Source organism: Jaculus jaculus, chromosome 6 (genome assembly GCF_020740685.1).
Source record: "Jaculus jaculus isolate mJacJac1 chromosome 6, mJacJac1.mat.Y.cur, whole genome shotgun sequence".
NCBI lineage: Eukaryota > Metazoa > Chordata > Mammalia > Rodentia > Dipodidae > Jaculus > Jaculus jaculus.
Genome location: NC_059107.1, coordinates 158,849,753 through 158,872,084, shown reverse-complemented (window position 1 = coordinate 158,872,084; position 22,332 = coordinate 158,849,753). Strand labels below are relative to the sequence as shown.

Sequence of the window (22,332 nt, the reverse complement as noted above, 5' to 3'; positions counted from 1 at the left end):
CAGCCTTACACCCGGCCAGAGCGCACGATCTTCCTGAGCAGAACCAGGCCAGGCCGGGGGCTCGGACTTCTGCTAACAGTCCTGCCTTACTCTGATACTCTCAAAGTCACTCACTGGACCATCCTCCCCTCCCCCGTCGTATTCCTCCCTTTCCCCAGGGCCCTAGCTAAGCACCAGTTGCCAGGGACAAGCCTTTGCCTTAAAGAGACACACTGGATGCCACAGGGGCTGCCCCCACATGTCCTCCCTGGGTCTGTGCCTCAGGACAAGCCACCCTCATCCTAGGTTTCAGTGTCATGAAATGGGTTGTTACTGTTCCAGAGATTCTGGGTTCAAGTCAGCGAGAAAACCAAGCATCACTCGGAGAGGTGGAGAATTCACTTGTTTGTACTGGTGGGCTGAAGGGAGCTCCAGGCTCCCAAATGTCTTCCGCCCTGACTTGAGGTAAGTCTGTGTCCTTTAGAGGCAGTTTGACATCACCTTGGGTCTTTTACATTATCGGTGGTCTACAAGTTTCTAAGTCAATATAAAGGGGAGTTAGGACTGTCCCTGATTATTTAAAAGTTTAACTAAGGGCTGGAGGGATGGCTTGGCAATTAAGGGGTTTGCCTGCAAAGCCAAAGGACCTACGTTTGATTTCCCAGGACCCATGTAAGCGAGATGCACAAGGTGCACATGTGTCTGGAGCTCATTTGCAGTGACTGAAGGCCCCGACACACCCACTCTCTCTATCTGCCCATCTCTCTGTCTCTCTCTCTTTATCATTCTCTCAAATAACTACAAGAAATAAATTTTAAAAACATTTATGTCTCTCTTCTCTCTTTCTCTCTTTCAGCTTGCAAATAAATAAATAAAATATATTTTAAAAGGGCCAGGCGTGGAGCTGGAGAGATGGCTTAGTGGCTAAGGTGTTGGCCTGCAAAGCCAAAGGGCCTAGGTTCAATTCCCCAGGTCCCAAGTAAGCCAGATACACACACAAAGAGGCGTACTCATCTGGAGTTTGTTTGCAGTGGCTGGAGGCCTGCTCTCACACACACTCTCTTTCTCCTTCTTTTTTCTGTCAAATAAATAAACTATGTTTTTTTAAAAAAGGGCTGGGTGTGACGGCACACGCCTTTAATCCCAGCACTCAGGAGGCACTGGTAGGAGAATCGCTGTGTGTTTGAGGCCACCCTGAGACTACATAATGAGTTCCAGGTCAGCCTGGACTAGAGTGAAATCCTACCTCAAAAAGCCAAAATAAATAAATATATATATATATACATATATATATATATATATTTTTTTTTTTTTCTTAAAAAAGCTTCTCAAGACCTCCAGCTGCTACGAACAAACTCCAGACGCATGCGCCACCTTGTGCATCTGGCTTACATGAGTCTGAGGAATCGAACCTGTGTCCTTTGACTTTACAGGCAGGCACTTTAACCGCTAAGCCATCTCTCCAGCCCAGGGAGAAAAGTCTTAGAGAAGCTTTTTTAAGAAAATACTTTTTATAATTTTTTTTTTTTTTTTGGTTTTTTCGAGGTAGGGTCTCACTCTGGTCCAGGCTGACCTGGAATTAACTCTGTAGTCTCAGGGTGGCCTTGAACTCACAGTGATCCTCCTACCTCTGCCTCCCAAGTGCTGGGATTAAAGGCGTGCGCCACCACGCCTGGCTATAATTTATTTATTTATTTTTTTTTAATTTATTTATTTGAGAACGACAGACACAGAGAGAAAGACAGATAGAGGGAGAGAGAGAGAATGGGCGCACCAGGGCTTCCAGCCTCTGCAAACGAACTCCAGACGCGTGCGCCCCCTTGTACATCTGGCTAACGTGGGACCTGGGGAACCGAGCCTCGAACCGGGGTCCTTAGGCTTCACAGGCAAGCGCTTAACCGCTAAGCCATCTCTCCAGCCCTATAATTTATTTTTTAAATTTGAAAGAGAGAGCTGGAAGGATGGCTTACCAGTTAAGTCATTTGCCTGCCAAGTCAAAGAATCCAGATTCTATTCCCCAGGATCCACGGTAGCCAGATGCACAAGGGTGAGCATGAGCCTGAAGTTCATTTGCAGTGGCTGGAAGCCCTGGTGCACCCTTTCTCTTTCACTCTCTCTCTCTCCCTCTTTCTTTGTCAAATAAATAAAAATAAATTATTTAAAAATAAATAGGGCTGGAGAGATGACTTAGCGGTTAAGTGCTTGTCTGTGAAGCCTAAGGACCTGGTTCGAGGCTCGATTCCCCAGGACCCACATTAGCCAGATGCACAAGGGGGCACACATGTCTAGAGTTCATTTGCAGTGGCTGGAAGCCCTGGCACGCCCATTCTCTCTCTCTCTCTCTCTCTCTCTCTCTCTGCCTCTTTCTCTCTCTATCTGTAGCTCTCAAATAAATAAATTAAATAAACAAAAAATTTAGATAAATAAATAATGGGCTGGAGAGTTGGCTTAGCAGTTAAAGTGTTTGTCTGCAAAGCCAAAGAACCCTGGTTCAATTCTCCAACACCCACGTTAGCCAGATGTACAAGGGGGCGCATGCGTCTGGAGTTTATTTGCAGTGTCTGGAGGCCCTGGCATGCCCATTCTCTCTCTCTCCTCCCCCCCCCCTCTCTCTCTCTCTTTCTCTCCATATATATGTGTGTGTGTGTGTGTGTATGTATATCTCAAATAAATAAGTAACATATAAAAAATATAGTTGTTTTTTTTTTCCTAGGTAAAGTCTCACTCTAGCCCAAGCTGACCTGGAATTCACTATATCTCAGGGTAGTCTTGAATTCTCGGCAATCCTCCTACCTCTGACTCCCCAGTGCTGGGATTAATGGCTTGCCCCACCAAACCCCTCCAAAAATAAAATATTTTTTTAAATTTTTTATTTATTTATTTGAGAGCGACAGACACAGAGAGAAAGACAGATAGAGGGAGAGAGAGGGAATGGGCGCGCCAGGGCCTCCAGCCTCTGCAAACGAACTCCAGACGCGTGCGCCTCCTTGTGCATCTGGCTAACATGGGACCTGGGGAACCGAGCCTCAAACCGGGGTCCGTAGCCTTCACAGGCAAGCGCTTAACTGCTAAGCCATCTCTCCAGCCCAAAATATATTTTTTTAATTACACCTTGGAGCCGGGTGTGGTGGCATACATCTTTCATCCCAAAGTAGGGTCTCACTCTAGCCCAGGCTGACCTGAAATCCGCTATGTAGTCTCAGGCTGGCCTCAAACTCAAAGCAACCCTACCTCTGCCTCCTGAGTGCTGGGATTAAAGGCGTGTACCACCTTTTATTTTGAGACAAAGTCTTGAACTGGTGACCTAGCATTAGCTATGTAAACAGGCTGGCATCAAGCTTGCTGCAATCCTCCCACCTCTGCCAGAGTGTTGGGACTATGGGTGTGGCATCCACCTTTTAAGAGAGAGGTTTTTTTTTTTTTTTGAGATATAATCATTCTTTATTTCTGGCTTTCAAAACAATATTTTACCCAATACTAATCTAGTATAGCATTTTCTTAATATGACTCTATTAAATACCATAGATTAGGTAATTTATAATTAACAGGATTTTGGCTCACATATCTGGATTCTAGGACGAGCCTTCATACTGTATGGTAATAGAGATGAAGAAGCAATTCAGAGGGCCTATGAGCCTGTGTAAGACAGTTAGCCAGAGCAAGAGAAGCCATCCATGAAAGTTCAACTTTACAACAAAGCTGCTTCTGTTATACCTGGCCCAGAACGATGAAATTAGCATTAATACAATTATGAATTAAATCATCAATTATAAATAATCTCTTCAGTAGTTACATTTTAACATAAGTTTTGAATGGTTACATTCAAAAATCATTATATCTGCCTGTTTTCCCCAAACTCATGTCAGCCTCCCACAAAAATATATAATTTATTCCCAATTATACTAAAAGCATCTTATTTATCATCAACTCCCAAATTCAAATTCCAGAATCTCATGTGTAAAGTGCAATTCATCTTGAGGCATTTCACACCAGTCAATGAGGCAGTAAACTCAAAATGAATTCTTCCAAACTATAATAGGAGAACTGACATAGGCTAGATATTCACATTATAAAAGGAATAAGCAGGCAAGAAGAAACAAGTATCTGGTCCAAAAGTAAGCCCAAAAATTCAGTATAGAAAACAATAAGTCTTAAATACAAAGACTAATCTCCCTTAAACTGCATGACACTCATCCTGGGCATTCTGCTGTGGCAATTGTGCCTTCAAGGCTCTCAGGGAGACATTCATATACCTTTTCTCAGCTTAGCAACTTTCAAAGGATAGAGTTTCTTTCTTTTTTTTCTCAGTTTTTATTAACATTTTCCATGATTATAAAAAAAATCCCATGGTAATACCCTCCATCCCCTCACTTTCCACTTTGAAATTCCATTCTCCATCATATCCCCTCCCCATCTCAATCAGTCTCTCTCTTATTTTGATGTCATGATCTTTTCCTCCTCTTATGATGATCTTGTGTAGGTATTGTCGGGCACTGTGAGGTCATGGATATCCAGGCCATTTTATGTCTGGAGGGAGCACGTTGAAAGGAGTCCAGAGAGATTTTTTTTTTAAGAAAGGGATTGTTTAAATGTTTATTTACTTATATGAGAGCAACATACAGACAGAGAAAGAGACAGACGGGGTGAGGGGGGGAGGAAGGGAGGATGGGCGCACCAGGGCCTCCAGCCACTGCAAAGGAACTCAAGATGCATGCGCCACATTGTGCATCTGGTTTACATGGGTTCTGGGGAATCAAACTTGGGTTCTTTGGATTTGTAGGCAAGCGCCTTAGCCGCTAAGCCATCAGAGAGATTTGCTTTGTTTTGTTTTGAGATAGGATCTCATGTAGCGCAAGCTGTCCTTGAACTCAATATGTAGCTAAGCATGATCTTGAACTCCTGATCTCCTGTCTCCACTTCTCAAAGGCTGGCACAAACCACCACACTCAGGCAATCTTAAATTAGGAGGTCGTTAGGATGTTGTTTCGTGTTTTGATGCTTCTTCCTTGTGCATGCCAGGCAAGCCCTCTCCCACTCAGCTTGATCACCAGCCCTTCTGGGCGATGTCTTAAAGCTGAGGATTAACAGGGCGATACAATCCCTTTGCCCTACAAACCCTGAGCTCTGAGTCACGCCCTTGCCCAGCCGGGCACAGGACTGCAGCTGTGGGTCTAGTCACAGCCAGTCCTTGTGCACCAGACAAGGTCCAGTTCAGGCCCTCCCCTGCCTTCCCGGCTCCATCCACGTTTTCCCGCGGTCGCTGGCTCCGGGGTCCCCCACGGCGGGCCGGCTGGCAGCTCCGCCCTGCGCCACGCCCCCTCCCTTCCAAGAAGCGATCAGCTTCGTCCTACGACGCGGGCTCGGGCCCCGCCTGCCTCCCGGCTCGGCCCTGGCCCCGCCCCGGCCCCGCCCGATCCCGGCTCAGCCCAGGCCTGGGCCCGGCGCGGGAGCTCGCAGCCATGGCTGTCAGCGCCGAGGGCGCCCGCAGGAAGGAGCGCATCCTCTGCCTGTTTGACGTGGACGGGACCCTCACGCCGGCTCGCCAGGTAGGACCCTGACGATCGGAAGCTCCCGCCGAGCGTCACGCGGGCACCCGAGGGCACGGGTGGGGGGGCCCTCCAGCGGCGTGACCGTGCCACCCACCGCGACCTAGCGTGCGGTGTGCAGGGCTACCGGCCCCCTGCCATCGAAGCGATTGGGGACCCAGGGACCCCCGCGCTGCAGCCCTCCGGGTGTCACGGCCCGCGTGCTTCCTGGGAGGAGGAGTGTGTGGGCGAGGACCTGGGTCGCCCCGCCCCCATCCCAGGACGCCCCCGCCTCCCCATCCAAATGCAGCCTCCGGTTGCACCACCATTCCCAAGCTCACGTCTGAACCTGGCATTCCAGGCACAACTTGGTGGGCAACCTAAGCGTCAGAGACGCCCTCGGGTGGAGGCAAGGAGGTCTCAAGTGGAGCCTGACCACCCCGACCTTTGCAGGCCTGGGCTGGGTTGTTTCCTCAAGCCTCTCACCGGCTCTACCGGGGCTTGACTCCAACCTCGGCTCCGCACTGCATTTCTCCCTTTTGCCCTCATCCTGGGTGAATGCTCACACCCACCCTCACCAGTCGGATGCATGAATAAGCAGGCTTCACTGGTGCCCAGCCTGCACTTTTCAGTGCGCGGGTGAGAGGCAGGGATCACTGGAAGGAAGGCTTTCCCAGAGCAGGAGCCGTGGCGCTGTTCTTGGGCAGAAGCTGACCGGAAGCCAGGTCTTAGCCTCTCAGTGCCCCTTCCCTGCCCTAAAGTGAAATTGGCCCAGGGTTTGCAGAAAGGATCAGCCATGCCAAACTCTAGCATCGAGTGGATCAGGCAGGAAGATGCAGGACCGGCGAGAGGGCGCTCCCAACCTAGGCTTGCCTCCCCTTTGCTGCGCTAGCGCGGCAGAGCCTGAGCGGGAACTAGCTGGTGGCTGCCAGGCCCTTACGATCAGCATTTTCCAAAGCTAATTTTTAATGGTGCACTAGCTCACAAGCACATCCTGTAGGCTCTTCCCACCCACCCAGAAGTTCCTAACGATCTTTCTGCTTCCACAAGGTTCCCTGAGCCTTGGCTGGCAAGATCGAGATCTGATTTAATGTTGCTCCCTCTGTAGCCTCTGGATCTGTTTTGATGAGCTTTGAGTGACCACAGTGTCCGTTGACATCTCCCTGAAATTGATGAGAGTGGTGTTCATATCACCACTTCCTCTGTACTGGCTTCTGTGCCCAGGCAGATGAGACAGAGGTGACCCATCTATTGGTAGACAGTCAGCGCTCTTCTTTTTTTTTTTTTTTTTTTTCCCGAGGTAGGGTTTCACTGTAGCCCAGGCTGACCTGGAATTCACTATGTATTCTCAGGGTGGCCTTGAACTTGCGGCAATCCTCCTACCTCTGCTTCCCAAATTCTGGAATTAAATGCATGCACCACCACGCCTGGCTTCTGGCTTTTTTTGTTTTGTTTTGTTTTTTTTGAGGTAGGGTTTCACTCTGGCCCAGGCTGACCTGAAATTCACTATGTAGTCTCAGGGTGGCCTCAAACTCATGGTCCACCTACCTCTCTGCCTCCCGAGTGCTGGGATTAAAGGCGTGTGCCACCATGCCAGGCATGGGTTCTGACTTTAATTAAGAATGCTCAGGCTTCCTGTCACAGGCCCAGGTAGAATGTGGGCTTCATGGGTTCTGAGCACTAAGTAAGGTTGAGTAGAAATCGCAGACTTTCTGACAACCAGCATCCTTGTCTTCTCCCACTTCAGAAAATCGACCCTGAGGTATCCGCCTTCCTACAGAAGCTTCGAAGCAGGGTGCAGATAGGGGTGGTGGGCGGCTCTGACTACTCGAAGATTGCTGAGCAGCTGGGGGATGGGGATGAAGGTAAGGTGGGAGCGGATGCATCTGTGCCACCTCGGGGGAGGTCGTAGGAGTGGAGCTGGGAGATGCTAGGTACCGTCGAAGACCTACTCTTGGGGATGAAGAGATGGCTTAGCAGTTAAGGAACTATCCTGCGAAACCTAAGGACCCAGGTTCAATTCCCCAGTGCCCACATAAAGCCAGATGTACAAGGTGGAACATGCATCTAGAGTTCCTTTTTATTTATTTAGCTATGAGAGAGACAGGCAGATAGAGAATGGGTGCACCAGGGCCTCTAGCCACTGCAAACGAACCCCAGACACATGTGCCACCTTGTGTATCTGTCTTATGTGGGTACTGGGGAATCCAACCTGGGTACTTAGGCTTCGCAGACAAGCACCTTAACTGCTTAGCCATCTCTGTAGCCCTTTTAAAATGTTTTTTGACATAGGGTCTTTCTCTATCCCAGGCTGACCTGAAATTCTCAGGGTAGCCTCAAACTCATGATGATCCTCCTACCTCTGCCTCCTGAGTGCTGAGATTAAGGTGTTCACCACCACACCCAGCAGAGAGAGAATGGGCACACCAAAGCTTCTAGCCATGAACTCCAGGTGCAAGTCAGCCTGTGGCTTTAGGTAGATACTGGGGAATTGAACTCTGGTCATTAGGCTTTGCAAGCAAGCACCTTAACTGCTGAGCCATCACTCCATCCCCAAGTAGCTCATTTTTCACAGTGAAGACTGAAGTCATTCAGGACATTGGGGTCCTAGCACCCCTAGTTTCATCTCATTGGCAGAAGGTGTCCCCTGTTCCTCAAACCAGAAACTTCCTTGAATTTTCCCTTTCCCCAACCTCATACTTTTCATCTGTCCATGGATCCATTTCTACCACATACCATAGCCCAGGTGATCACGACCTGTCATCTAGATTCTTCAGGACATCTTGGCCATTCCTCCCTCATCTCCCCTACTCCCTCCACTCCAGCTGCTGCTTGCGCTTGAAAACTGCTCTGTGCAGCCCAGCTGGAGATCAGAGTGACCGGCTGAAAAGGGCCAGTCTCCATCCAGGCCGACCTGTGGGCTCACAGTGCACATGACGCCCTCTGCTGGGCACTCTCGGAAGTCTTCCAGAGGAGGGAGCTGAGTGAATCTAGGAGGATGCCTGAGGAAGGACACCAGGGGGAGGGTGACGGCCTAGAGAAATGACCGGTTGGGATAAGAGAAAAACTGCAGGAGAGACCAGTTCAGGGTGAGCCAGATGGGCTCTGAATGCCCAACCAACCAGCATGGGCTTCAGCCCCTCTCCTTGTGTCTGGAGTGATAACAGGACCTGGACACATACTCTTTCTTTCTCCCCTGGCTTCTCCACGGTCCCCAAGTTATCGAAAAGTTTGATTACGTATTTGCTGAGAACGGGACAGTACAGTACAAGCATGGACGGCTGCTCTCCAAGCAGGTTAGTGTCCTGGGCTTAGTTGGAACACCCCTCTCACTTTCCATATTGGGACGGTACCAGGCTGCTTTGTGAACTGGGGGGATGCCTCAGTGAGAACCTTGTGTCCTTCCACAGACCATCCAGAACCACCTGGGCGAGGAGCTGCTGCAAGACCTGATCAACTTCTGCCTCAGCTACATGGCCGTGCTCAGACTGCCCAAGAAGCGGTGAGCCACCCCCCCCCCCACCCCGCCACCGCCAGCCTGGGTCCCAGAACCCGGGGCCCAAGGGAAGGAAAGCGGGAGTTCCTGACATGGAGACTCTGACCTTTTCTTCTCTCACAGCCGGGGTTGACAAGTGTTCTAACCCCTGAGCCACACCGGCAGGCCCAGGTCCCTGACTTATGTGTGGGTAGATACCGTCCCCTATGAAGCCCAGGGGACTGTGACTCTAGATAAGGCAGGGTTTGAATCCACACCATTCTCTTCTCCTTGGCCTCCCTCCTCTGTCGCCCGCCCCCCACAGCGGCACGTTCATCGAGTTCCGGAATGGCATGCTGAACATCTCACCCATCGGCCGCAGCTGCACCCTGGAGGAGCGGATCGAGTTCTCTGAACTGGACAAGGTGCCACCCATTGAGCAAATGTAGGCCTGTGGACCCTCAGTTACTCGGCCTCTATGAGCCTTATTTTCTCATCAGTGAAATGGGTTGGGGGGGTGGGCGTCTGATTAAACCCATACGTGGGCATTTACTGTGTGTCATGGCTATGGGCACATTGGCCTTTTGTTTTGCTTTGTTTTGTTTGTTTTTTGAGGTAGCATCTCATTCTGGTCCAGGCTGACCTAGAATTCACTATGTAGTCTCAAGGTGGACATTGACCTCTTTCTGTTACTGGTTGCTACTGGTATCCCTTCCTAGTGACCTGCACCACCAGCCTCTACTGACCCAAGCCAACCCAACACCTAGATACCTTTGCTCCCTTCCCACCCCCACCCCCCTCTCACTGGGGTCCAACAGCTCCTGATCCTTCAGCCTCCAGAGCCAGTCTGTCATCTGTTTATCTACAGAGTTTAGACCCGGTTCTTCAGGCCACCATCTTTTCCCCCCAGTCCCTTTCCTCTGTACCCTACTCCCTGATTACCAGCATTCTTTTGGGAACTTTCTTTGTTTTCTGAGGTAGGATCTTGCTCTAGCCCAGGCTGACCTGGAATTTACTATGGAGTCTCAGGCTGGCCTTGAACTCATGGTGATCCTCTTACCTCTGCCTCCCCAATGCTGTGATTAAAGGTGTGCGCCACCATTCCCGGCCAAAAAATTTTGTTTTGTTTGTTTTCAAGGTAGTTCTCACTCTAGCCCAGGGTGACCTTAAATTCACAGTGATCCTACTACCTCTGCCTCCTGAGTGCTGGGATTAAAGGCATGCATCACCATGCCCAGCCATTCAAAGATATTAAAAAATATATATATTAGCTAGGCATGGTGGTGCACGCCTTTAATTCCAGCACTTGGAAGCAGAGGTAGGAGTATCACCATGAATTTGAGGCCACCCTGAGGCTATTTAGTGAATCCCAGGTCAGCCTGGACTAGATAGAGTGAGACCCTACCTCAAAAAAAAAAAAATTATTGGGATGCAGAAATGGCTTAGCTGTTAAGACACTTACCTGTGAAGCGTAAAGTCCAAGGTTCAATTCCCCAAAGCCCACATAAGCCAGATGCACATAGTGGCACATGCATCTGGAGTTTGTTTGCAGTAACTACAGGTCCTGGCCCACCCATTCTTTTTCTCTCTCTCATATAAATAAATAAAGTAGTTATTCGAGACAGAGAAAATGGGTACACCAGTGATTCCTGCCACTGCAAATGAACTCCAGATGCATGTGCCACTTTCTGCATCTGGCTTTACATGGGTACTGGGGAATCAAACTCAGGTCATTATGCTTTCCAAGCAAGCACCTTTAACCACTGAGCTATCTGTCCAGCCCCATTATTTTGTCATTGTTTATTTTTATTTGAGAGCAACAGAGAAAGAGGCAGATAGATAGGATGGGCTCACCAGGGCCTCCAGCCACTGCAAACAAACTCCAGATGCTTGCACCCCCTTGTGTATCTGGCTTATATGAGTCCTGGAGAGTTGAACCCAGATCCTTTGGCTTTACAGGCAAACATCTTAATCACTAAGTCATCTCTCCAGTCCCCCATTGTTTGTTTGTTTTTTTTTGTTTTGTTTTGTTTTGTTTTGTTTTGTTTTGTTTTGTTTTGTTTTTCGAGGTAAGGTTTCACTCTAGCCCAGGCTGACCTGGAATTCACTATGGAGTCTCAGGGTGGCCTCAAACTCACGGCGATCCTCGTACCTCTGCCTCCCAAGTGCTGGGATTAAAGGCATGCACCACCATGCCCGGCTTAATACTTTTTTTTTTTTTTTTTTTTTTGGTGGGGGAATTTCAAGGTAGGGTCTCACTCTGGTCCAGGCTGACCTGGAATTAACTATGTAGTCTCAGGGTAGCCTCGAACTCACGATGATCCTCCTAACTCTACCCCCAAGTGCTGGGATTAAAGGCGTGCGCCACCACGCCCAGCTTCATTATTGGTTTTGAAACAGTGTCTGGCTGTGTAGTTCAGGCTGGCCTAGAACTTACTATGTCTCCTAGGATAGCCTGACATTCACAGCATTCCTCCTATCTCAGCCCCCTGAGTGCTGGGCTTATTATAGGTGTACACCAACTATGCCCTGAGATGTTTTGAAATGAATGAGCAGATATCATTGTTCCCATTCTATTGATGTGAAAACCAAGGCTCAGAAGGGAAGTGACACCAGGTCACTTGGGGAGGTTGTTGTCCAGATGTCCTCTGATGCTTCCCTGACATTGGGTGAGTCAACAGTACGTCTTATCACAGGCTGGCATGGGGCAGGGGTGGGGGAAGCTGAGGTATGGCTGGCACGCCCGAAGTCTGATCCTATTGGTGATTGTGGGACATGTACATTCCTGATCTGATCTGTAACTGCTCCACATTCGGATCTCATATGTGTGTTAAATCTCCATTCCTTCAGCCTGGGCGTGGGAGGGACAGACCATAAATTCCTTTAGATGAGGACCCTGAAACCACGGGGTAACTGAAGAGCTCAAAGTTTCCATGGACCATTGAGAGTAGGCTTGACACAAGATGTAATCCAGTGACCAGCCTATCAGCTGAAGAGGGAACGTGCATGCCCCTCCAGCCTGGGCCACGTGGAAGCATTTCATCAGAGCTGGGGCATCCACGGTGCTATCCCTGCGCCGAAAGAGCCTCTCCAGCATCATGCCACCCGCCTCTGCGTCCCAGCCTGCCCGATCTGACTCAAGGCATCGTTCAGCACTACTCCCGTTCCCAGAAATCAGTGGCCCTTGGTCCTCTGGGGTGTGTCAGACCCCTCCGCAGTGTGGTTACAGGACCTCTGACCTCAGTGTTGCCACGTTCTGGTGACCTCACTGCCGCTTCAGCCACAGGGTGTCAGCTCATTCGTCTCTGCTCCCATTAACCCAGCAGCCAAGAGGTCTAAGTTGGTTTGTATGGTGCACTGCCCTCCAGGCCCGGCCTGCCCCTTCACCCATGTGGGCCCAGCAGAGTCAGGGCCAGACATCTGTAGAGGTGCTGCTGGGCAATACTGTTCTGGGCTCTTCTTCCCCACCAACGGAAAACAAGTTGTGGCTTGCCATGTTGCCACCTTCCTGAGCCCCAGCCATCACTTACACACAGAGCTTTCCTTTCCAGCTCCTCACTTCTGGTACCTGAGCCACAGGGCCCTGTGAGTCCTTCCCTGAGGTGGGCACGGTGACTTGGGGCTCAGGCGACCCTATTCTCTCCACCTTTCTTGTGCCTCCACACCGGCATTGGCAGCGCTCGCTAACCTTATGCATCCAGGACCCCGCTGTGCCACTGGGGCAAGAAATCCTTCAGCCCCGCCTAGGCTGTTGCTCTGTCTGTAAAGTGAGGGCTAGCTCCTCATTGGTCAGTGAGCTGGCATCAGTTATATGTCTGGCACAGGCCTGGTGCAAACAGGCCTTTACCCTTCCCTTTGCAGAAGGAGAAGATCCGAGAGAAGTTTGTGGAAGCCCTGAAGACAGAGTTTGCTGGCAAGGGGCTGAGGTTCTCCCGAGGTACGTCCTCTTGTGACCCTGGAAGGCCTGGCAGAGGAGTCCCACTCGGGCACAGCAGGGATGCTGTAGTTTTCATTTATTTGTTTGTTTTTGGTTTTTCGAGGTAGGGTCTCGCTCCAACTCAGGCTGACCTGGAATTCACTATGTAGTCTCAGGGTGGCCTTGAACTCATGGTGATCCTCCTACCTCTGCTTCCTGAGTGCTGGGATTAAAGGCATGCACCACCATGCCCAGCAGGGATACTGTATTTATCCATGTCCCAGTTTGCTTGTTTTTCAAGGTAGGGTATCTCTAGCTGACCTGGAATTCACTCTGTAGTCTCGGCGTGACCTCAAACTCATGGCTGTTCTCCTACTTCTGCCTCCCAAGTGCTGGGATTAAAGGCATGTGCCATCGTGTCTGGCTCCTTGTCCCAGTTTTACCCACGTCACTAAATGTGCCGTGCCCTCCCAATGCTTAGTTCTTCCCCCAGCCCTTCCAAACCCAACACACTAGCAAGTCCTGGGCTCTGCAGAAGCATCTGGAAGCCGACTTTGCTCACCTCTGCCGTCAGCAGCTCCTCCAAGGTTGTAGCTGACCTAACACAGTTGATTGACAGTGACCAGAGGGAAGGCCAGCTGCCCAGGGTCACTTAGAACCTGCAATTGTGTCACACTCCTGCTCAGAGTCCCCATGTGCCCCAGTTGTGGCTTTTTCTCTACTCAGTGTCACCTGGGGTGTCTTTGGCCAGGCTGGCTGGGTGAGCCCAACCTTGCTCTTAGATGGTCCTTTTGTTTCCCACTTGGATAGGACCTTGAAGATCCTGGGTTTGTCCTTGGCCCTGTACCTGGGCCAAGCAGCTCTCAGGGCTGCTGAATAAACAGGACCTTAGAACCAGGCACATACCTGCAATCCTAGCATTTGGGAGGCAGAAGCAGGAGGATCAAGAATTCAAGTCCAGACTAGGCTATATAAGAGCCTATCTCAAAACAAACCTTTTTTTTGTTTTTGTTTTTGTTTTTCAAGGTAAGGTCTCACTACCCTAGGCTGACCTGGAATTCACTATGTGATCTCAGGCTGGCCTCAAACTCATAGCAGTCCTCCTACCTGGGCCTCCCAAGTGCTGGGATTAAAGGCATGCGCCATCAGACTAAAACAAACTTCTTATTGTTGTTTTTTCGAGGCAGGTCCCAGTCTAGCCCAGGCTGATCTTGACTCTGTGGTCCCAGGCTGACCTCGAACTCATTGTAATTCTCCTACTTATGCCTCCCAAGTGCTGGGATTAAAGGCGTGTGACATCACACCCAGCTCAAAACAAATTTTAAAGAGTTCCTTGCCCAAGATCACCCTGAGAGCAGCTTTGCTGCCAGCCTTGCCTACCCTCTTCCAGGACTAAACCACAGCCCCCACCCCCATCCCACAGGAGGCATGATCAGCTTCGATGTCTTCCCTGAGGGTTGGGACAAGCGCTACTGCCTGGACAGCCTGGATCAGGACAGCTTCGACATCATCCATTTCTTCGGGAATGAGACCAGTCCTGTGAGTGTGGCCCTGCCCCTTAACCCAAACCCAAAGCACATGAGTTCAAGGCCAGGACACGGGGCAACAGAACAGACATCTTGGGGTCCTCCTTGAAGACAGCCAGTGCTCACTCGTCCCATTATACAAATTGGAAGGCTGGGGCTCTGAGAAAGAGAGATGGACACCTGTTCAGTGTCACACAGCAAGTCCGGGCAGTTCTGATGGCCTGGAGTAGATGTTATGGTTCTAAGGTGGGTCAGTTATGGAGGGGCCAGTAGAAGGAGGGTCTCCCATGCCTGGGTAGCTGTTGGGCACCTATTGCAGACGTCACTTAAGTGTCTGGCTTCTCTGTTATTCCTCTGAACGCAGGGTGGTAATGACTTTGAGATCTATGCTGACCCCCGGACCGTCGGCCACAGCGTGGTCTCCCCTCAGGACACAGTGCAGCGGTGCCGAGAGCTTTTTTTCCCAGAGACAGCCCATGAGGCGTGATGGCATCCACGCCTGACCACTGTGATTTCCAAAGAGCTCCGCCCACGCCTGAAGAAAGACCCATGGAGTACCAGGGTTCTCCTCCTGTATCCCAGAGTGCTGCTTCCTGCGAGCCACTGCAGTGCTCCCCCACACAGGACCAGGGTCTGTGTGACAACCGTCCCCGGTCAGTCGGCTCCTGATGAGACTGGATCCCGTCCTCTGCCCTTATGGCTCGGGACACAGATGTTGCTGCTTTGGAACAGCATGAGTGCCCCTCCTCCCTGGGGCAGGCATCCGCATCCGTATCTATGATATGAAGCCCGCCCACCTGCTATGGTCACATGAAAGGCAGGGGGTGGGGAATAGGCACTTTTCAGGAGACTTTATGTCACAGATATTAAAGTTCCCAGGATAAGGTATGTGTCGGATGTGTAAGTCTATAAAGGGACAGTGGCCACAGTCAAATGCTGTTAGGGCCACTACTTTGCAGGCCTCGGGTCACACAGGTGATCTTGGAGCCATTGAAGCCCCAAACATGGACTGGTGTACTGTGTCCTTCCTCAGCCCCTTCCTCATGGACCCTTGACAGACAGGGAGCTGCGGGCCAAGCAGGGGGTCACAGTTGAGTTTATTGCCAGTGTTAGGAAAGGTAGGGAGTCTGGGGAGGATTTTTGTCCGGGCACTGCAGAGCCCAAGACCAGGGAGGAGAACTGCTGCCATCTGCCACCTAGGCTGATGCCTAAAGGTGACCTGGTCATAGGAGGGTGGGTGGAGCTCCAGGGTCTTCCTCTACCAATAAGCCCTGTGCCAAGCCGGCCAGGGAGTTCTGAAGTCGCGTTCCTCAGGGACAGGCCTTGTTGGAGAAGCCTAGCTCACAGTGGACCCTTCACACTGGGGGGTGTTGGCCAACACACCCCTGGGCCCCTGGTCTCTGTGTGATGGGTATCGGGACAGGGATGGATGCAGGTACCACGCTGACTCTGTCCTGTGATCTTGGGGCACCTATAAGGCCACCTAACCAGTCACTGATGCCCTCATCCTGGGCAGATGAGGAATCAGTTGTACTTGTAGACTGGGTCTCAGGGTCACTGTCCTGGCAGGCCCTCCCCGATCCTGTGATCCCATATACCCTTTCCAGCAGGAATGGACTCTGGAAGATAACATCTTCCAGATAACATCTTGGTCCCAAAGAGCCTCCAGGTGAGAGGGACAGTCACATACTAGGGACGGATACGATTAGTGCCATCTCAGCTGCTGGCCTATCAGGGGCTTAAGAGAGCCACCATCCTGAAGCTCTGGAAAGAGGGTCTGCTTTGGGGGTGGCAAGGCCAGTGCTGTTGTCTCAGGCTGAGGGGCCTTGGCCTGGCCTTTTCCGAGAGGACATGTGCTGGTCCTTCACTGTGTCCTCGGCTGCTGTGAAGGCCAGGCAGCAAGGCAGGACAGAACATCCACTGAGTTTGTAAGTCAGGATGGAGGCGGTGGCTCCCCACCTCAGCTTAGGAGGAGGGAATGAGGGCTCACAGAGCCACTGCCAGGCTGAGGAGAGGAGACACTGGCCTACCGAGCACAAATCCCCAAGTCCCCTTCTACCCTCAAGCCTCTCTTGCCTCCCCCCAGTGGGCTACTGAAAGAGTGGAAGCAGCAAGGTGGTCTGGGGGGAATCACGGGCTTTCGTATCCTGCCCTCTTCCACTGCCTAAAGCTGGAGCCCCCCCCCCCAAGCGTTTACAGGCCTGGCTTCTAAGGGAAAGGGTCCAGGCCATGCAGACACCCTGGTCCAGGACGAGAGACGGGAGACAAGCAGAATCTGGCTGGGGACAGCAGTGAGGAGAGCAAGCTCAGAGGAGGGCGTCCCCATGAACCTGACACAGGCTCATCAAGGCTTAGTCAGTACGTGGGCAGTGGGCAGGAGGGGAGCGGGTCCTGTGTGTATGTGGCAGGGCCAGGAGGAGGGACAGTGGGGCCACGCAGGGCTGACGGCCTCCCCTCCGTCCAGCCTCCTGCCAGCTTGCACGACAGTCACAGGTCACAGGTGGGTTGAGGCACACACTCACGGCCACGAGCACAGACAGACAGACAGACGAGTACACTGAGGCCGCCCTCCCCCACGGGAACCCCCCCACCTAGGACCCCACAATCTGGCCGGACCACGTCTCGTGGGGCGTATGGGGGGCCAGCTGGGTGAGCACCACCTCCACGGCCTGGAACTTCTGGTTCTTGGGCGGGATGGGGCACATCTTGTAGGTCACCTCGTCGCCTTCCACTGGCACATACTCTCCTTCGATGCTGGGGGGCAGAAGAGAGGAGTTAGTGCAAGAGCAGGCCCAGTCCCCAGACTCCACTCGAGACTGTGTGTCCTCAGCCTCACTGTGCCAGGCAGGCCTGTGCCAGCTTCACCTCCCAGAGCCTCAGTCTTCTAGGCTGTAAAATGGGACTCCTAGGCAATATCTCCCTCTCTTTGGGGATTGAGATGTAAAAGGTGGGCTGGAGAGCTGGCTTAGTGGTTAAGGCATATGCCTATGAAGCCTAAGGACCTAGGTTCGATTCTCCATGTCCCATGTAAGCCAAATGCATATGGTGGTGCATGCAGCTGGAGTTCGTTTGCAGGGGCCAAAGGCCCTGGTGTGCCCATTCTCACTGTCTCTCCCTCATTCTCTGTCTCTAATAAGTAAAAACAAATCTTGCCGGGCGTGGTGGCGCACGCCTTTAATCCCAGCACTCGGGAGGCAGAGGTAGGAGGATCACCGTGAGTTCAAGGCCACCCTGAGACTCCATAGTGAATTCCAGGTTGGCCTTGGCTAGAGTGAGACCATACTCAAAAAAAATCAAAGAAATAAAATAATTCTAAAAAAAAAGAGAGAGATGTAAAAGGTCACAAGAAGGTTCTTGAGGCTCTAAGGAATTTGGGGGCCTCCCCAGTCATTGGCTAATACTGAGGTGGTTGGGGCCTATCTAGACCCCACATTTGCCCTCCTTTCCTACCTACACAAAGGCCCCTCTCAGGAAGAGACCCAGAAGCAGGCCTAACCCTCTCAGGAACCCAAGATCCTGGAAGAGAACCCCAGATCCCCGCCAGAGGTTGTCAGGGCTTCTGAGGTCTGTGAGTTTGTCCTCACCTTGTCCCAGTCTGCTTCCTCCCCCAACACCTGAAGGAGAAGACCCCGGCAGCTCGGGGAGACACCTAGAGACGCTGTTCGAGGTGTTGCAGGGCCCAACCAAAAACAGGGAGATCAAGAAGACTCACTCGGATACGTGCACGAAGATGTCCTCAGAGCCATTCTCGGGAGTGATGAAGCCGTGGCCCTGTGAGCGTGAGAACTGCTTACAGACGCCCTTGAACACAGGACCAGCTGAGGCTCGGGCTGTCCTGGGGATAGGGTAGAGGGATTGGTGCTATGGCCTGGGGAGTCCCCTCCTGGAACCCGACTCTTCCCTGCACCCTGCCTTTAGAGCCTGATTTGGGATTTCAGGGAGCCAGAAACTACAGTCATACTACCTAGGCCCTCACAGCATCCCCATTGGACAGAGAGTAAGGTAGGCTTAAAAAGGACCACTGCCTCTCCCCAGTGTCTCTCAAGATGGCACTATAGAGACTCCTGCCTGACTCCTTGCCAGTGGCCTTCCCTGAATAGCAGCTTCCCTTCCAGACACCGTTTGGGCTAAAAAGGATCCTGACTGTAAGATTTCTGAGTGCACATGGGGTACAGCACTTGCCTAGCATAAGCAACTTCTAGCGCCAACAATTAATAATACTCTGCTGCCGGGCATGGTAGCACTCACTTTTAATCCCTGCATTTTAGATTAAGATAGGGGATCAGCATCAGTTCAAAGCCCAAATTCAAGCTCCTAGCCACTCATGTAAACCAGGCGCAAAAGCTGGCACAACTGTCTGGTGTTTATTTTGTAACAGCAAGAGGCCCTGGCTTGTGCACACATGCACGCGCGTGCATGCACACACACACACACACACACACACACACGCGCGCGCGCGCGCGCGCGCAAATAAATTTTAAAAAGCTTCCCTTCGGCCAAACACGTCTTCCTGTGGCTCACCACAAGTCCTATCCCTCAAAGACCCAGTGCTATTCCAGCAGGAACACTCAAGTTCTTTCTTCACCAGACACATTTCTGGAGTTAGGACGACCTCTTTCCCTGTTAGCCCCAGGCTGGGTCCTCACCCCAACCCTTGCCGGGTGGTAAGGGATGGTGTTCAAATTCCCTCACTTGTAAGCAGCTTGTAAACTGGGACATTTTGTTATTCATCTCTGAACACCTCGTCAGGAGCTCAGTAAACTATTATTTATTTAGGTAGTTATTTATTTTTGGTTTTTCGAGGTAGGGTGTCACCCTAGCTCAGGCTGACCTGGAATTCACTATGGAGTCTCAGGGTGGCCTCGAACTCACGGCAATCCTCCAACCTCTGCCTCCCAAGTGCTGGGATTAAAGGCATATGCCACCACGCTCGGCTCTTTCTTTCTTTCTTAATGGGGAAAACAGGGTTTTATTTCATCCAGGCTTATAGATTCAGTGGAAGTTCCATCAGGGCAGAAGAAGCTGGCTCACTTCCATACAGACACAACTGGCAGCCAGCAAGCATACTTATTCTTCCATTCTACAAAAACTACTGGGCGTGGAGGCACACGCCTTTAATCCCAGCACTTGGGAGGCAGAGGTTGGAAGATTGCCGTGAGTTCGAGGCCACCCTGAGACTCCATAGTGAATTCCAGGTCAGCCTGAGCTAGGGTGACACCCTACCTCGAAAAAACAAAAAAAATTAAAAAGAAAGAAAGAGAGCTAGAGTGACGGCTTAGCGGTTAAGGTGCTTGCCTGCAAAGCCAAAGAATCCCAGTTTGACTCCCCAGGACCTACATAAGCCAGATGCACAAGGGGACACATGCATCTGAGGTTTGCAGTGGCTGGAGGCCCTGACATGCCCATTCTCTCTCTCTCTCCCTCTCTCTCTCTCTGCCTATTCTGTATCTCTCTGTCAAATAAGTAAATTAAATTAAATAAATTTTAAAATATTAATTTAAAGAAAAAGAATGGCTGGGCGTAATGGCCACCCAGATACTACATAGTGAATTCCAGGTTGGCCTGGGCTAGTACAAGACCCTACCTCAAAAAAAGAAACCAAAAGGAGAAGAAGAAGAAGAAACAAGCGAAGGAAATACTACTGCAGGTCCCATAGCCCTCAGGCGTCGGAGGGGAAGGATGGCCTGGCTCAGCTCTGTCCTGTGGAAAAGTCTCAGAACCTAGGGGTGGGACAGGTACTCACGCTGAATAAGTCCTGGTCCGTTTGGTAGGCAGAGGGCTGGGCAGGTCCCGAGGAGAAATGCCACCCCTTTCCCAGACTCTGCTGCCCTCCCTGTGGAAGGGGAAAGTGGGCCAAACAGGAGATTTGGGGGAGTGCAGGGGTGGCACCACTGGAGGGGATGTTGGCTCTGACGTCATGGTGGGGCCAGCAGGAGAGCCTGGCGGGCTCTGGGGCACAGGGACCAGCGAAGGACTTGGATGTCCTATTGGGCAGGGCCTGGCCTGGCCCTGCTCAGAGGCCTCACCAGCTACAGGCTCCGTCTGCAAGGAGGAAAGAGACACAGATAACTACAGTTAGAGGACAGTTCTGGACACAAGTCAGGAAGGCTGTTGCATCCTCACAACATGACTTCCTGACTTCCAGTCTGTAATGGCCCCTGCCTGCCTCATCGTCCCCATCAGAAAGACAAACAAATCAGGTGAAGCCTGGTGCGGTGGTGCATGCCTTTAATCCCAACTCTGGGAGGCAGAGGTAAGAGGATCACTGTAAATTCAAGGCCTGCCTGAGAATTCTACAGAGTGAGTTCCAGGTCAGCCTGAGCTAGAATGAGTCCCTACCTCCGGGAAAAAAAAAAAAAAAATTGGAGTGTTGTGTGTGAAGCCCTTGATTCAATCCCCACCCCAAATATATATCTATATCTATATCCATATTCATATCCGTATCTATATCTTTATATCTATATATCTATCTCCAGGCACTCAACCTGTACTAGAGTGAGACCCTACCTCAAAAAACTTAAAAAAGAGCCAGGCATGGTGGTGAACAACTTTAATCCCAGCACTTGGGAGGCAGAGGTAAGAGGATCACCATGAGTTCGAGGCCAGCCTGAGAATACACAGTGAATTCCAGGTCAGCCTGTGCTACAGCGAGACCCTACCTCAAAAAAAAAAAAAAAAAAAAAAAACCTAAAAAAAATCAAGACCTGTTTTAGAACCTCTAAATCCTTGGGTTTGCAGATTAATTTAGATTCTAGGGGTCTGGAAGCTGAGGCATATAGTGAACAAGGGCTAGAATAAACGTTAGCTGTTTCAAAATTCATAGCCAGAGAGATTGTTCAGTGGTTAAAACTTTTTGTTTTTTGTTTGTTTGTTTGTTTTGTTTCTCAAGGTAGGGTTTCACTCCAGTCCATACTGACCTGGACTTCACTCTGTACTCTCAGTAGCCTCGAACTCATGGTGATCCTCCTACCTCTGTCTCTCAAGTGCTGGGGTTAAAGGTGTGCACCACCACACTTGGCTAAAACTTTTTTTTTTTTTTGAGGTAGGGTCTCACTCTAGCCCAGGCTGACCTGGAATTCACTATATGTAGTCTCAGGCTGGTCTGGATTAAAGGTGTGTGCCACCACACCCAGCTAAAACTTTTTTAAAAATATTTTTATTTATTTATTTGAGAGAGAGAGAGAGACAGAGGCAGATATATAGAGAGAATGGGCACACCAGGGCCTCTAGCCACTGTAAATGGACTCCAGACACATGTGCCACCTTGTGCATCTGGTTTATGTGGGTCCTGAGGTATCAAACCTGGGTCCTTTGGCTTCACAGGCAAGTGTATCAATCACTAAGCCATCTCTCAAGCCCTAAAACTTTTTTGTTGTTATTGTTTTGGTTCTTTCTTTCTTTCTTTCTTTCTTTTTTTTTTTTTTTTTTTGATTTTTCGAGGTAGAGTTTCAGTCTAGTTCAGGCTGTCCTGGAATTCACTATGAAGTCTTAGGGTAGCCTCGAACTCACGATGATCCTCCTGCCTCTGACTCCTGAGTGCTGAGATTGAAGGCATGTGCCACCACACCTGGCTTTTTTGTTTTTGGTTTTTCAAGGAAGGATCTTAGTCAATAATTCTTTTTCTTTTTTTTGAAATAGGTTTCACTCCAGCCCAGACCTGGAATTCACCACTATGTAATCTGGAGGTAGCCTTGGACTCATTGCAATCCTCCTACCTCTGCCTCCACCACACCTGGCTTTCAGTCAACACACTTGACTTATTTTTTTTCAAGGTAGGGTCTCACTTTAGCTCAGGCTGACCTGGAATTCACCCTATAGTGTCAAAGTGGCCTTGAATTTATGACAATCCTCCTACTTCTGCCTCCCAAGTGCTGAGTTTAAAAGTGTGCACCACCATGCCCCACATCATTC

At 50.6% G+C, this 22,332-nt stretch overlaps 2 protein-coding genes across 3 annotated transcripts in view; one reads left to right on the top strand and one right to left on the bottom strand.

Annotated features, from left to right (window-relative positions):
• Window positions 1-5,393: 5,393 nt before the first annotated feature.
• On the top strand, window positions 5,394-15,309 carry Pmm1 (phosphomannomutase 1). 2 transcript variants are annotated; one of them, XM_004650348.3, is made up of 8 exons: window positions 5,394-5,525; window positions 7,252-7,369; window positions 8,724-8,800; window positions 8,915-9,006; window positions 9,305-9,404; window positions 12,841-12,916; window positions 14,319-14,434; window positions 14,786-15,309. In XM_004650348.3, exons 1-8 carry the CDS (start codon window positions 5,439-5,441, stop codon window positions 14,906-14,908), a joined length of 789 nt encoding a protein of 262 aa, XP_004650405.1. In that variant the 5' UTR covers window positions 5,394-5,438; the 3' UTR covers window positions 14,909-15,309. The 2 variants fall into 2 exon arrangements, with proteins under 2 accessions (XP_004650405.1, XP_045008322.1); XM_045152387.1 differs by having other exon boundaries at window positions 5,401-5,525; window positions 7,252-7,266; window positions 8,672-8,800.
• A 190-nt stretch (window positions 15,310-15,499) lies between these two features.
• Window positions 15,500-22,332, bottom strand: part of Csdc2 (cold shock domain containing C2) — a 19,426-nt gene continuing 12,593 nt past the window's right edge. The window contains exons 2-4 of the mRNA XM_004650347.2: window positions 20,165-20,463; window positions 18,134-18,256; window positions 15,500-17,175 (exon numbers count right to left, since the gene is read on the bottom strand). Coding sequence (XP_004650404.1) covers window positions 17,013-17,175; window positions 18,134-18,256; window positions 20,165-20,340 — 462 coding nt within the window. The 5' untranslated portion in view covers window positions 20,341-20,463 and the 3' untranslated portion in view covers window positions 15,500-17,012. The remainder of the gene's footprint in view (window positions 17,176-18,133; window positions 18,257-20,164; window positions 20,464-22,332) is intronic.